The sequence below is a fragment of the Oryx dammah genome, unplaced genomic scaffold (genome assembly GCF_014754425.2).
Source record: "Oryx dammah isolate SB20612 unplaced genomic scaffold, SCBI_Odam_1.1 HiC_scaffold_8, whole genome shotgun sequence".
NCBI lineage: Eukaryota > Metazoa > Chordata > Mammalia > Artiodactyla > Bovidae > Oryx > Oryx dammah.
Genome location: NW_024070192.1, coordinates 21,186,013 through 21,200,962, shown reverse-complemented (window position 1 = coordinate 21,200,962; position 14,950 = coordinate 21,186,013). Strand labels below are relative to the sequence as shown.

At 39.4% G+C, this 14,950-nt stretch overlaps 1 protein-coding gene and 1 pseudogene across 1 annotated transcript; one reads left to right on the top strand and one right to left on the bottom strand.

Moving 5' to 3' along the window:
* Window positions 1-530: 530 nt before the first annotated feature.
* Window positions 531-7,968, bottom strand: KRT39 (keratin 39). The gene is made up of 8 exons (XM_040244425.1): window positions 7,940-7,968; window positions 7,160-7,784; window positions 6,224-6,306; window positions 5,037-5,193; window positions 4,156-4,317; window positions 3,915-4,040; window positions 2,360-2,580; window positions 531-985 (listed from the first exon to the last, which is right to left on the bottom strand). Exons 1-8 carry the CDS (start codon window positions 7,966-7,968, stop codon window positions 724-726), a joined length of 1,665 nt encoding a protein of 554 aa, XP_040100359.1. The 3' UTR covers window positions 531-723.
* Window positions 7,969-9,181: 1,213 nt separating this feature from the next.
* LOC120867173 overlaps window positions 9,182-14,950 on the top strand; it is a 6,722-nt pseudogene continuing 953 nt past the window's right edge.

Sequence of the window (14,950 nt, the reverse complement as noted above, 5' to 3'; positions counted from 1 at the left end):
GTCTTCATCTAGAAGGGGTACAGAGAGAGAACAGAGAATGGGAGATAAAGGACTTGAATATCCTCAAACCCGTGAGTTGTAAAACTTAAGATTCAAGAAACCCCCAAAATCTTGAGTATAATAAATAAAATAAGTAAAAATTTTAAAAAAATATGTGAGAGCAGGCAGAGTGTGTACGTGTGGATAAACAGTCATTGAGACAACAGAGGTGAATAGGATTCAGACTCATGACTATTCAAGGAAACTAAGTATTAAAGACTTTTCTCTGTTCATGCCATCCCCACATAAGCTTCTTTCTATATACAAAGAAGAAGTTTAGAAGGGAAGGTTTTAACTTTTCACCTTCATGTTCTGTGGCCAAAAACAACCCTCAAACTTGTCTGACTGGCTCTAGAGAGGAACGTAAGTAAACAAGGCCTGAATAAACACAACAGAACCTGCCCATCACCTGTGGAGTCAGGTAATGTAGGTCACCTTGTTGCACCTACATATCAGTGCCTGACCTCCAGATACAGGGGAAATGTGCTTCTAGAGAAATGTCATTTATTGTCCTGTTGGTGGCAATGACTTAGGGAAGGAGCAGAATAAAAGATCTTATATCTAGCGATGGGGACCCAAAGTAGTAGCAAGAAACTAAGTACCTCAAGGGACTGGGGGGTTCTAGTAGAAACAAGGATTGGCCTCTCTTTCATGAATGAGAGTCATTTTTATCACCTTGGGATGTCAGGCTTTGGCAGTTCTGGTGATGAAGCAAGGCTGCACATGCTCGTGAGAAGAAATGACTTTTCCATCCTTGATCTCCTCGGTGATGGTGCAGATTTTAACCAGAATTCTGGGCAGGATGCTCCAGGCACTGTGGGACTCATGTATCCCACAGGGGCCTAAGGATGACGTGTGAAATGGGGCTGTGCATTCCATGGTCCTGGCCTTGCTGGATATGCAGGCAGAAGGCTCATGCTTGACGGCACACGGGTGACAGGGAAGCCTAGGAAAAAAACAGAATTTTGCTTGTGATTGAGGGAAGGCAATGGTGGCTATGGAGAAACATGGCAGTAGTTAATTTTTCAATATGTGTTGCTCAAAACAAGTACTTCTTAATACTTGTTCATTCATTTTGCACAAGCACCAGTGGAAGAAAAAGAATCAGACCAGATCCATGGGAAAGCAGCATCCTAGGTTTAGACATGCTAGATTATGTAAGCTGCCATTATAGCCAATGCCGTAGTGTTGGATGAACAGGCCAGGCATCCAAGACGGGGGTGGAGCCCAGGTCTGTCATTTGCCGGCTGGTGACCTCAGATAAGTCAGTTAACCTTCCTGGGCTTTAGTTTTTCATCTGTAGAATGGATATAGTGGGGACTCAGCAGTGAGAAGGGACAAGTCAGAGGGCTTACTATCTGAAGAAAGGAAGTTAATCTGGTATTTTTCCTAACGAGAGTGTTAGTCACAGTACTTTTGGTGACGAATCTCCACCTATGGAAGAGTCCTCAACGCTTCATCCAAGATCTCTGAAGTACCTTCTGGGTGTCTGTAAGTGACTAATCTTTAGGGAATTAGAGTTAGGAGGAGTTACAAGTGAGAACTCTTTAAGAAAGCATCCTGTCTCTTTGATGGATGATTCAAGGTACTTTGGTATGTTACAGCTCCTCAGAGTGATCACATAGGTGAACATTGTGCTAATATAATGTGGACATGCCAGTGAAAAGATTGTTTCTGGGAAGGAAGTCTCCTTAGCAGTTGTAAACTAAGCCTGCATTTGGGACATTAGTTCGGATGGAGTTGATTCAAAGAGCTCATACTCCTTATCAGTTCTTTATGAGTTGGTTAGCTTCTTATCATTAACAAAATTATAGCTTCTATAAAAGATGCTGATACACACATGTGTACATGCTGCTCTTGGCCATCAAGGGCAAGTGACTGGACAAGGCTAGGAGTTTCATCCTGAGCAGAACGTTTCTCCTAAGGGAACATGGTTGTCCTGTTTGATCTCATGACAGTCAGATTTTCATCTCAGTAGGGGAAAAATCTGTAAATCACCAGAAATGTTCATCTTTGGGGAAATTATTTTTTCCTCTAGTAATTTTTAAGACTTTAAGAAGCTAGCCAGCCTGTAGGGAATCAATCTGGAGCACTGGCTCTTCAAAAACAATGCAGTTCAGTTCACCCCTCAAATTTGGACTAGGTTACGATTGTAGGCCTCCAAATGGCACAGCTCGAGAGAAAGTGGATGGAATGTTTCAGCTGAAGCTCCCCATCACTGACAAGAAGACCAAGGCGATTGTTCCCCATAGCTGGTGGCAGCGTGCATATGTGTGTGTTTGAGCCTTTTTCTTACAGAAACTGCTTTTATTTTACATACTTGCCATCTGAGCTCTCCAGAAGGCTGTGGTATGTGGCAATCTCACACTCCAGCCGGGACTTGACATCTAGCAGAATCTCGTATTCTCGGTTCTGTCTTTCCAGGGCCCCCCGGATCTCTGCCAGCTGAGCCTCTAGGTTATCGATCAGACACTGGATCTGGGCCAGCAAGGCTGCGTAGCGGGCTTCCGTTTCTGTCAGGGCACATTCCTGGGAGTCTCTCTATCACAGAGGAGGAAAGGAGAATTTCTAATGATGACTTCCTTAAACCCAAGTCATTTGTGATCAGCATCATTTTAAACAGTGTTTTGATTTTTTTTTTTAAATGACAGGTACTAATGACTCTCCAAGCCCTCTTATTACTTCCTGATCAAACAAATCTGAAAATAAAATTATCAACTATGTTAAAACTCGCTTTTGTCTTTTTTCTTTGGGCATCTCTTTAAATAATTATCTTCCTCTTCCTTAATCACCTGACAATCTCCTACCACATTCTCCTACCTAAAACAGAAAAAAATTCCAACATATTTTACACTTAGGCATTAAAAATGCATTACCATGGCACCTTGCTTTATGAGGATTTGTACCTTAAAAAGGAAAAAAAGGAAGTGAGCAGCAGTTAGCCATAAACAATTCCTTCACTGGGGCAATTCCTTTACATGTAAAATATGAGAGTTGAACCTTTGGTAATTAAAGTTCTTTCCTGATCTATCATTCTGTATGACTATATATAATGGGATTTTAGTTTTAAATAACATATGACTTGCATGATTATTCCAATTTTTACAGATGAGAAAACCGAGGCTCAGGAATTTAAATGAGTTGACTAGCTGGTGACAAAACCAGCTTTGGGGCAAGGTCTTCCTAATACCCTTCATACCAGAGCATTTAAATAATTTCCTACTTCAGGGAGGTTGTAGAATGAGGAAGAAGTGGTTCCAGCTTTGGAACCTGCATTCTGGCTCAGACCTGAATTTCTTTTGTGACTTTTAACAAGTTACTTAATGCCTCAGGAGCTCATATCTCCATCTACAAAATAAGTGAGATGAAACTTCTCTGGGATTTGACTTGGTAAAGCCACCTTAGCTCTCTGAGCCTCATCTGTAAAATTGGCTTAATAATTATGCCACTTCCTTCATAAGATTATTTTAATAAATTTGATAGTTTGTAAAAGTGTTTTGCATATAATAAAATGCTCTTATAGAGTTTCCCAAAGTGTACACCATGGATTATCATTGCTGTGAGATGCTCTTTAAAAAAAAAGGAGTCCATGGTCAAATGAGTTCTAAAATGCTGAATTCTATATATCCCTTTCTTGTTGATTCATGGTGAACATCAGCTTATTGAAGGCCTGTAGGAAGGTACCCTGTTTTACTTTTGCTTAATCCAGGATTTCTCTGGCTTATTTGATCACAAAGTATTTTTTCTTTGCACAGACCCTTAGGAAACAGAGGAGCTATTGTTCTAGGGACACACGTTGGGCAACACAGCACCACACAGATGTCAGGGACTATTGCCACCACTGCTGTGCTGGGCTTGGTCACTGTTTCAGGTACCATTCGGTGCTGGGCCTGCAGTTCAACCTCCAGAGCATTCAGGGTGCGTCTCAGCTCAATGACCTCCTTCTGGTAGCACTGCTGTTGCTGAGTGCTGGTCACCACCTGCTGGTTCAGCTTCTCCATCTGAAACACAGTCAAAGGCCATCAAAGGATATCATGAACGGAAAACTTGACTGTGTTTCAAGGGCCCCTGGAAGTAGGGTTAGCTTTCTGTTTTTGAATTTCTGACCCTCCCTACCTGTGTGTTGAACCACTCTTCTACATCTTTGCGGTTCGTCTCCATGATCGACTCATATTGACATCTCATTTCTTGTAGAACCCGGTTTAGGTCAACAGAAGGGGCACTGGTCACTTCAATGTTGAGTCTGTCCCCAAGCTGGCTCTGTAAGGAACTGATTTCCTATGGAGAGAAAAGAATGTGAAGTCACTTGATGAAGAGATGACCCTCTTGTGTTCTTGTTTCAGTCTAACAGCGAGAATTTAGCTTAATTGCATCTGAAAGAAAACTTACAATAAAGGAATGCATGATTTACAGGTGCAATTGTATGGCAAGAAGTACTACAATATTGTAAAGTAATTAGCCTTCAGTTAAAATAAATAAATTAAAAAAAACATGTTATGACTTAAGGCTATTTCAGATACAACTGTGTGTTCAAGTATGTGCAATATTACAAGGAATTAACTAGCAAGATCAGGATTTAAAAGAATTTAGATCATTTCCATGGGTAACAGGTGAAGTGACATAGAGGTGAAATTTATAATGAGAGATCATAGTCTTTATGATGCCAAGATGTCCTTATGCCAATATTGGCTTATACCAATAGTGGCAGAAGTCTGTGCAGAGTTGCCTATAAAAAGGTGGGAAACCTGTGAGCACAGGAAAATTGGGTTGCTTCCTTTTCCTGGAAAAACTAGAGAGGACAGTGGAGGCTTCAGATATTGTGTTACAGGCAACAGATTTGAAACACATTGAATCAATGAATGGTAGTAGTAGTAGATATAATCAAGGTAAAACAGAGTAGTGGCTAGTGGGGGCAACTTTTGTCAAATTCAACTCTGAAAAATTGATGCTATTTTTAGAGGCTTAGTTTGTAATAACTCTCTTGGTCTTTCTCTAACCTGTTCATGGTCGTTTTTGAGGCAAAGGAGCTCCTCTTTCAGAGACTGGACTTGTGCCTCCAGGTCAGCCTTGCCCAGCATCAGTGCATTCAGGATCTGCTGTAGGCCATTGGCATCTGCCTCCACTAGCTGGCGTAGGGATACCTCAGCTTCGTACCTATAAAAATGAGATATGAAAAGATAGGCATTAAAATGTAGATGGTGTAAATCAAGCCAAGAAGAACTTTCTTCTGCATTTTTCACTAGGCTTCTCATTTCTTATGTTTCTATCAGAGGTTTTATTCTCTTTAGAGGTGGAGTCATTTGAAAACATCACTACTCATTTATGCAATCCGTGGGTTCTCAAATTATACAATTATGCAATTATGCAGTCCATGGGGTCGCAGAGTCGCAAAGAGTTGGACATGACTGAGCAACTGAACTGAACTGAACAGAATTAGGATTCCTTAGTTTGCCAGTGATGCTCCCTTGTTATTTAAGATGAATGAGTTTATCATCCTTCTCCTTCCACTAGAGGCAGTGTAGTGTAAGTGCAAAGAGCAAAATTAAGATTTAGCAAGCTTGCTGCTGCTGCTAAGTCGCTAAGTGTCCGACTCTGTGCGACCCCATAGACGGCAGCCCACCAGGCTCTCCCATCCCTGGGATTCTCTAGGCAAGAATACTGGAGTGGGTTGTCATTTCCTTCTCCAATGCATGAAAGTGAAAAGCCAAAGTGAAGTCGCTCAGTCGTGTCCGACTCTTAGCGACCCCATGGACTGCAGCCTACCAGGCTCCTCCACCCATGGGATTTTCCAGGCAAGAGTACTGGAGTGGGGTGCCATTGCCTTCTCCATTAGCAAGCTTGGGTCCAAGTTTTTATTTTGCCTTGTACTAGTTTCATGCCTTGGACCCTGTTAAACCTCAGTTTTCTCATCTTAAATGGGATAGTAATACATTAGCTCTGTATATCTTATTGACTATTGTGCAGGTAATCAGATGTGTTCATATGTCATAAACTGCAGATACTGGGTGCATGTGAGTGGTGGTGAATCTCAGTCATTTATATTGAGTTTGGAGGTCCTCTCTGGGCTGGTGCTGACATGGCATGGGCAGGAGAGTTAGTAGACTTGGAGATGATGTTATTGGGACTGTGTAGCATCAGCCGCAGGGAGAACCCTGTCATGAACGACAGAGTTGGGTGGGCTTACTTGGCTCTCAAGTCATCAGCAGTCAGTTTGGTGTTGTCAATTTGTGAAACCAGCCTGGAATTCTCAGCCTTGGTACACAAGATCTAGAATTAAGAAGTTGCACACACAAATGAGACAAACACCAAGATATCCTCCTTTAAAAGCCTCCAAGGGGCTTATGTGTGTTTCAGTTAACAGGGGGAGGCTAGTTAGGTTTTTCATAGCTATGCTGGTATGCTGGGGAACTTTGGGAAGTCAGAGTTTTTTGTTATTTTCCTAAAAGATCAGCAAAAAATTACTTCAACAAAAACTTCTGTAGATGTTTGACTGTTAAAATATAAAGTTCATTGCATATTTGCATAATATACCATGGCCGACTAGAATGTTCATACTATGAGAGTGAGACATTTTAGTTCACCAGTATGTTCCCAGAGCCTAGAATAATGTCTAGTACATTGTTGCTGGTGCCCAATAAATATTTTTTGAAAAAATGTAACAGAAAAAAATTCATGTTGTGTAGCAGCAGCATATCATTCAGAATGGGAAATTTAGGATTGGCATAGGAAGAAACTAGACAATTTGGAGATGATGAAATGAGCATAAAAGGAGAACAGAGTGATGATGATTGAAAAAAATGGATAAAAGTTAAATTGTTTAGGAACTTGTTTAAACAAAATTCATTTTCTCAGATCCCTGTTTTCTATTGTTTTGTTAAAGAAATGGTAGCAGATGTTAATATATTTTGGTCATGTGTTATCTGATAGCAGAGTATACCTCTGGAAAATGAAAAACTGTAAAACTCTAAATATTGCCTCAACAATTTCATTCAAGAAATTTTCTTATTCTACAAAATATTTTTCAGTATAAAATGAACTAAAATATTAAAGTTTAGCAAATGACTGTTGCTTCGAGAACATCAACTCACAATGTGATTATACATGTTCCTAAGAATCTTACCTTTTGCTGGAGCTCCTCAATGGTTGCATAGTAGGATAGGTAGTCAGGACATATGACCGGGAGTTCTTTGTTACATTCTTCCTGGATTTTACACTCCAGTGCAGTGTTCTCTCGTTCCAGCATTCGTACCTTTTCCAGGTAGTTAGCAAGGCGATTGTTTAAGATTTTCATGGTCTCTTTCTCATTACTGTTGATGCCACCATCACACCAGCCACAATCATCCAGAAAGGGACAGGTGTTGAAGTTGCTGATTAAGCAAAGGGGTGTGAGAGAAAAGCAAGGAGTTGGTTTGTAGTCCTGGGACTGGAGAGTTCTCAGAACATGGCCAGTTGGTCGACAGCTATTGGCTTTAAGATCACCATGCTGGCAGCTGGTGTTAGGAAGGATGGTTGTTAAATTTGTAATCCCAGAACAGCTTTGGCATGGTGTTGTGGAAGACATAGTTGTTGTACAGCCCTTGGTATCCAGAGTGTGTGCCCAGCTTTGGTTGATTTCAAAGTCTGTGGTCTCCGGGATCCAAAGCTCAAGGCAACCACGACTGAGTCTAAATTCCAAGCCTCTTGGCTTTTTCCTCTTTGAAGTACTTATATAGCCTTTGCTCTGTGTAGGCAGGAAGTTTTCCTTTCTAATGTTTATATATCAAATCCCACAGGAACATCTCATTAGTCTGCTTTTTACTTGCCTGAGAAGAGCTACTTGTCTCATAAAAATATGTATTTAGGCTGTTACTAAGTTATTACCCATCACAACTACTACTTATCATTAGATTCAGAGCTTCACCTTATGTCTTCAAAAGGATCTGTCGTCATGATTCTTACAGCATCCATTATTAAGCAAGTGTGAGTATGTTAAGTTCATTAAGTCCTTGTTGACCTCTTCCCTTGGCATTAAGCTTGATCAGGAATGAGTCCATCCTTCTTTTCCTTTCTTCTCTAAAAAGGGGAAACTATTGATATCTAATAATTATTGGTGAACTTAGAAATCAGTATTTTATTTTGGTATGTCCAACAGAATTTCCCATTTCCATTGTGTGGACATGTTGGTCTTAAGACTCTAAGTAATTGCTGGATTTCTGTTTTAGATTTCCAGGTTGGGTTTGATTGCTAATAGGAAATTCCTTGGAAAACAGGCTGGTTACCTTTTGAGTTTCCCAAACTCACACTTTTAGTACTCAGTGTTTGTTTGTTCTATTAGATGAGCTAAAAATTTGCCGTGGTGTTGGTTTATGTTTGCTGTTTAAACGTGATCTGCTACAAGCTAAGTGTGCTCTTTTTCAGGAATACTTAGCATTATCCTTAAGAAATACTTTATTAGTATTTTGTTCTTGATCCTTTCTGGAGGACCTAGGAGACAATAATTTCCTTACCTTTTCCAGCTTCTAGAGGCTATCCACGTTCCTTGACTTGCTGGCCCTTCCATCCTCAAAGCCAGCAATAGGCAGTCAAGGTTTTCTCACATCACATCACTCTAACACTGACTCTTCTGCTTCCATCTTCCACATTTAAGGAAGAACCCTTGTGATTACATTGGACTGATGTCATCTAGGATAATGTTCCTATTTTAAGGTCAGCTGATTAGTAACCTTTCTTCTCCTTTGTCATGTAGCCTAACATATTTGAAGTTTCTGGGATTAAGATATGAACATCTTTAGGGGCTCATTATTCTGCCTAACACACAATGGAAGGGAAAAAATGCAATTTACAGTAGTACCGTAAAATGTAAAATATGTAAGAATAAATTTAGACAGGTACAAGATGATGCTGTTAAAGTGCTGCACTTATTATACCAGCAAATTTGGAAAACTCATCAGTGGCCACAGGACTGGAAAGGATCAGTTTTCATTTTAATCCCAAAGAAAAGCAATGCCAAAGAATGTTCAAATTACCGTACAATTGCACTCATTTCACATGTCAGCCAGATTATGCTCAAAATCCTTCAGGCTAGGTTTCAGCAGTACATGAACCGAGAACTTCCAAATGTACAGCTGGATTTAGAAAAGGCAGAGGAGAAGCACATCCAGTGTTAGAAGAGCTGTGTGGGCTCCTGAGAGGTGGGTCAGAAGAGCGGACACTAGCATCATGAATATATTTGTTCAGAAGATCAACTTTGATGCATTCTTTCAATTTTCCCACATAACCCCCTCGACACAGCAGCATCTGAAGAAGGTCTACGCCAGTTTTGCCCTCTGTATGTCTGTGGCGTCTGCAGGGGCTTATGTCCATGTGGTCACCCATTTCATTCAGGCTGGCCTGCTCTCTGCCTTGGGCTGTCTGGGGTTGATGATTTGGCTGATGGCAACCTCACAGCCATGAAACTAAGCAAAAAAGACTGGGACATCTGTCTTGATTTCCTTTCCTTACAGGAGTTGGCCTGGGCCTTGCTCTGGACTTGTGCATTGCCATCAACCCCAGCATCCTTCCCACTGCCTTCCTGCTCCCAGCAATGATCTTCACTTGCTTCACCCTGAGTGCACTCTGTGCCAGGCACCGTAACTACCTCTTTCTAGGAGGTATCTTGATGTCAGCCATGAGCCTGATGCTCTTGTCTTCTCTGGGGAACCTATCCTTTGGATCTATTTGGCTTTTCCAGGCAAACTTGTATGTGGGGCTTGTGGTCATGTGTGGCTTTGTCCTGTTTGATATTCAACTCATCATTGAAAAGGATGAAAATGGAGATAAAGATTATATCTGGCATTGTGTTGACCTCTTCTTAGATTTCATAACTCTCTTCAGAAAGCTCATGATGATCCTGGCTATGAATGGGAAGAATAAGAATAATTTTACTTCCTTTCCCTCCGCCCCTCTTTTCCTCTTTGCACACATTATAGTTGGCATGTTCTGTGATAATGAAAAGCATCAGAAAAAAAAAAAAAAAAGAAAAGGCAGAGGAACCAGAGATCAAATTGCCAATATATGCTGGATCATAGAAAGAGCAAGGGAATTAAAAAAAAAAATCTACTTCTTCTTCATTGACCATGCTAAAGCCTTTGTGTGGATCACAATAAACTGTGGAATATTCTTAATGAGATGGGAATACCAGACAACATGACTACCTCCTGAGAAACCTGTATGTAGGATAAGAAGCAGCATTTAGAACTGGACATGGAATAACAAACTGGTTCAAAATTGGGAAAGGAGTACATCAAGGCGATATATATTTCACCCTGCTTATCTATCTTATATGCAGAATACATCATGCAAAATGCTGGACTGGATGAAGCACAGCTGGAATCAAGATTGCCGGGAGAAACATCAACAACCTGAAATATGCAGATGATATCACTTTAATGGCATAGATTGAAGAGGAACTAAAGAGTCTCTTGATGAAGGTGAAAGAGGAAAGTGAAAAAGCTGGCTTAAAACTCAGCAAGCAAAAATGAAGATCATGGCATCTGGTCCCATCACTTCATGGCAAATAGAAGGGGAAAATGTAAACAGTGTTAGATTTCATTTTGGGGGGGCTCAAAAATCAGTGCTGATGGTCACTGCTGCCATGAAATTAAAAGACGCTTGCTCTTTGGAAGAATAGCCATGACAAACCCATACAGTGTATTAAAAAGCAGAGACATCACTTTGATCACTCTGCCAACAAAGGTTCGTATAGTCAAAGCTATGATTTTTCCCACAGTCATGTTTGAATGTGAGAGTTGGACCATAAAGAAGGCTGAGTGCTGGAGAATTGATGCTTTTGAACTGTGGCGTTGGAGAAGACTCTTGAGAATCCTTTGGACAGTGAGGAGATCAAACCAGTCAATCCTAAAGGAAATCAACCCTTAATATTCATTGGAAGACCTGGTGCTGAAGCTGAAGCGCCAATACTTTAGCCACCTGACGTGAAGAGGTGACTCACTGGAAAAGACCCTAATACTAGGGAAGATTGAGGGCAAGAGAAGGGAGGTTGAGATGGTTGGATGGCATCACAGACTCAATGGACATGAGTTTGAGCAAACTCAGGGAGACTGTGAAGGACAGGGAAGCCTGGCATGCTGCAGTTCATGGGTTTGCAGAGTCAGACACGACTTAGTGACTGAACAACAACAGATGTAAAAACTCTCAATGAAATATTAGCAAACTGAATTCAGCAATACCTGAAAAGGATCATATACTACAAACAAATGGGCTCTATCCCAGGCATGCAATGGTTCAATATTTACAGGTCAGTCAATGTGACACACCACATTAACAAACTGAAGAATAGAAACTATATAATCACCCCAATAGACAGAGAAAAACGTTTTGAAAAAATCCAACATCCATTTCTTAAAAAACTCTAAACACAGTGGGTGTAGAGGGAACATAACTCAGCAAAAACGGATCGTATGTGACAAGCCCACAGTTAACATTGTACTTCATGATGAACAGGGAGAGTATTTCTTTTAAGATCAGGAATAAGATGAGACCCATTCTCACTACTTTTATCCAACATAGTATTGGAAGTCTTAGCTACAACAAGAGAAGGAAAAGAAGTATAAGGAATCCAAATTGGAAAGGAAGAAGTAAAACCGTCACTGTTTGCAGATGACATGTTACTATATATATATATATATATATATATAATATCCTAAAGAATCACCCAAAAACTAATGAGAACTAATGAATGAATTCAGTAAAGTTGGAGATACAAAATTAATATACAGATATCTGTAGCATCTTTATATACTAATAGCAAACTGTCAGAAAGGGAAATTAAAAAAATAATCCCATTGAAATTACATCAGCAATAGAATACCTGGGAATAAATTTAATCAGAAGGTGAAAGAACTGTACTCTGAAAACTGTAAAACATTGATGAAAGAACTGAAGACTATGCAAACAAATGGAAATATATACTGTGCTCATGGGTTGGAAGGCATAAAATTATTAAATTGACCATACTACCCAAAATAAAATCACTGCAGATGGTGAGTGCAGCCATGAAATTAAAAGACACTCCTTGGAAGGAAAGTTATGAACAACCTAGACAGCATATTAAAAAGCAGAGACATTACTTTGTCAACAAAGGACGGCTGGTCAAGGCTGTGGTTTTCCCAGTAGTCATGTATGGATGTGAGAGGTGGACTATAAAGAAAGCTGAGTGCTGAAGAATTGATGCTTTTGAACGGTGGGGTTGGAGAAGACTCTTGAGAGTCCCTTGGACTGCAAGGAGATCCAACCAGTCCATTCTAAGGTAGATCAGTCTTCTGAGTCGTCTCAGTGCACCAGTCCCAAGCATCCAGTACCACGCATTGAACCTGGACTGGCGACTCATTTCATATATGATATTACGCCCTTCTTCCAAATCATCCCACCCTCCCCCTCTCCCACAGAGTCCAAAAGACTGTTCTATACAGTCTTGCAAATAGGGTTATCATTACCATCTTTCTAAATTCCATATATATGTGTTAGTATACTGTATTGGTGTTTTTCTTTCTGGCTTACTTCAGTCTGTATTAAAATAAATTTATATTAAAAAAAATAAAGTAGATCAGTCCTGGGTGTTCTTTGGAAGGAATGATGTTGAAGTTGAAACTCCAATACTTTGGCCACCTGATATGAAGAGGTGCCTCATTTGAAAAGACTCTGATGCTGGGAAAGATTGAGGGCAGGAGGAGAAGGGGATGACAGAGGATAAGATGGTTAGATAGCATCACCAACTCAATGGGCATGGGTTTGGGTGGACTCTGGGAGTTGGTGATGGACAGGGAGGCCTGGTGTGCTGCGGTTCATAGGGTTGCAAAGAGTTGGATATGACTGAGTGACTGAACTGAACTGAACTGAACCCAAGACAAAGTAGAGATGATGCAATTGCTATATAAATACCAAAGAATTTTTCACAGAGCTGAGAAAGTAGTCGTAAATTTTGTATGGAACCACAAAAGACCCCAAATACTGAATGCAACCTTGAGAAAGAAGAACAAAGCAGTATCACATTCCCTGATTTTAAACCATACTACAAAGCTACCGCAATCAAAACAGTACAATATTGGCATAAAAACAGATAGATAGATCATGGGACAAAGTAGAGAGCTCAGAAATAAACCCACACAGATATAGTCAATTAATTTATTGCAAAGAATACAAGAATGAGGAATTAAAGTCCTTCAGTTAGTGGTGTTTGGATAACTGGATAGAGCTATGTAAAAGAATGAAAAGAGACCATTTTTCACACCATATACAAAAATCAACTTAAAATGAATTAAAGACTTAAATGTAAGATCCCAAATCATAAAATTTCTAGAAGAAAACATAGGCAGTATTCTCTCTTTGAAATTGGTCTTAGTGATATTATTTTTGGATGTATCTCCTCAGGTAAGGGAAACAAAAGCAAAAACAAGCAAATGAGAACACATCAAACTAAAACCTTTTGTAAACCATCAAAAGTAAAGTAAACCATCAGCAAAGTAAACCATCAGCAACATGTAAAGGCTGCCTAATGAGTTGGAGAAAAAATTAGCAAATGATATATTTTTTAAGAGGTTAATAGTCAAAATATAAAAATACTCTGACAAGTTGACATTAAAAAACACAATTAAAAATTGACAGAGAACCTGAATTGACATTGTTCCAAAGAAGACATACAGATGGTCAACAGACACATGGAAAAAATATTCAACAAAACTAACCATCAGGGAAATGCAAATCAAACTCATAATCAGATACTACCTCGAACTTATCAGAATGCCAATCATCAGAAAGACAACAAATAACAAGTTTTGGGGAGGATGTGGACAAAAGGGATGTGGACAAATATAAATTGGTGCAGCCACTATGGGAAAACAGTAGGGAGGTTCCTAAAAAGCCTAAAAAATAGAATGCCCTATGATCCGGAAATTTGACTTCTGCATATTTACCTGAAGGAAACAAAAACACTAACTCAAAAAGATATAGGCACCCACATTTTCAGTGCAGTGTTATTTACAATAACCAAGATAATGGAAGCAACCTCAGTGTCCACTGATGGATGAATGGATAAAGAAAATGCAATATTACTCTGCCATAAAAAAATGAAATTTGCCATTTGCAATGACAATAACAGTGGATGTAATTCAGAAGACATTGTGCTCAGTGAAATGTCTGAGAAAGACAAATACCCTATGATCTCACTTTTGTGGTGAATATAAAAAACAAACAGAGCAAAATGAAAATAGACTTACAGATTTAGAGAACAAGTAAACTTCCCTTAGTTTATTTTGAGTATTTTCATTACTTTTTTTGTTATTGTTAAATCAGGAGGATGCTAAATAAAACATCTAGCATAACATTTTAGGTCTCAATCTTGACTTTTCTTTCAACCTGTATTAACTATTATTATTATTACTGTTATGTGCTTTATTTCTGGGTTTTAAAAAAGGTAGAAATAGAAAATTGAGGAAAAGAACTTCTCTCCAGCTTTCTGGTTTTTTTTTTTAAACTCTTAAATTTTGAAACAGTACTAGAGTCACAAGGATTTGCAAAGATAGTACAAGAGATCCCATATACCCTGGTTTTCTGCAATGGTTATATGTTATTCATATGTAGTACAGTTGCAAAATCAGGAAGCTGACATATTGATATAATGTTTGTGCTTCACTCTATATAATTTTTTTTCACACATGTAGTTTCAGGTAACTACCACTGCAGTTAAGATGTGCAACAATTCAACCAACACAAAGATCTCCTTCATGCTACACCTATTAGTTCTCCATCTCTATAATTTTGTTATTTCAAGAATGTCATGTAAATAGAGTCATACAGTATCTGACCCTTCAAGACTACCTTTTTTTCACTCAGCATAATGACCTTAAGATTTTGAGAACATTTTGGTTGTTTGTAG

What these genes read in the sequence shown, in the direction of transcription:
- KRT39 (XM_040244425.1), bottom strand. Translation starts at nt 7,968, where the DNA reads ATGACGACAGATCCTTTTGAAGACATAAG. An exon ending in GATCCTTTTGAAGACATAAG is followed by an intron (nt 7,785 to 7,939) that starts GTGAAGCTCTGA and finishes TATAAACATTAG; the next exon opens with AAAGGAAAACTTCCTGCCTA. An exon ending in TTGAGGAGCTCCAGCAAAAG is followed by an intron (nt 6,307 to 7,159) that starts GTAAGATTCTTA and finishes TCTTAATTCTAG; the next exon opens with ATCTTGTGTACCAAGGCTGA.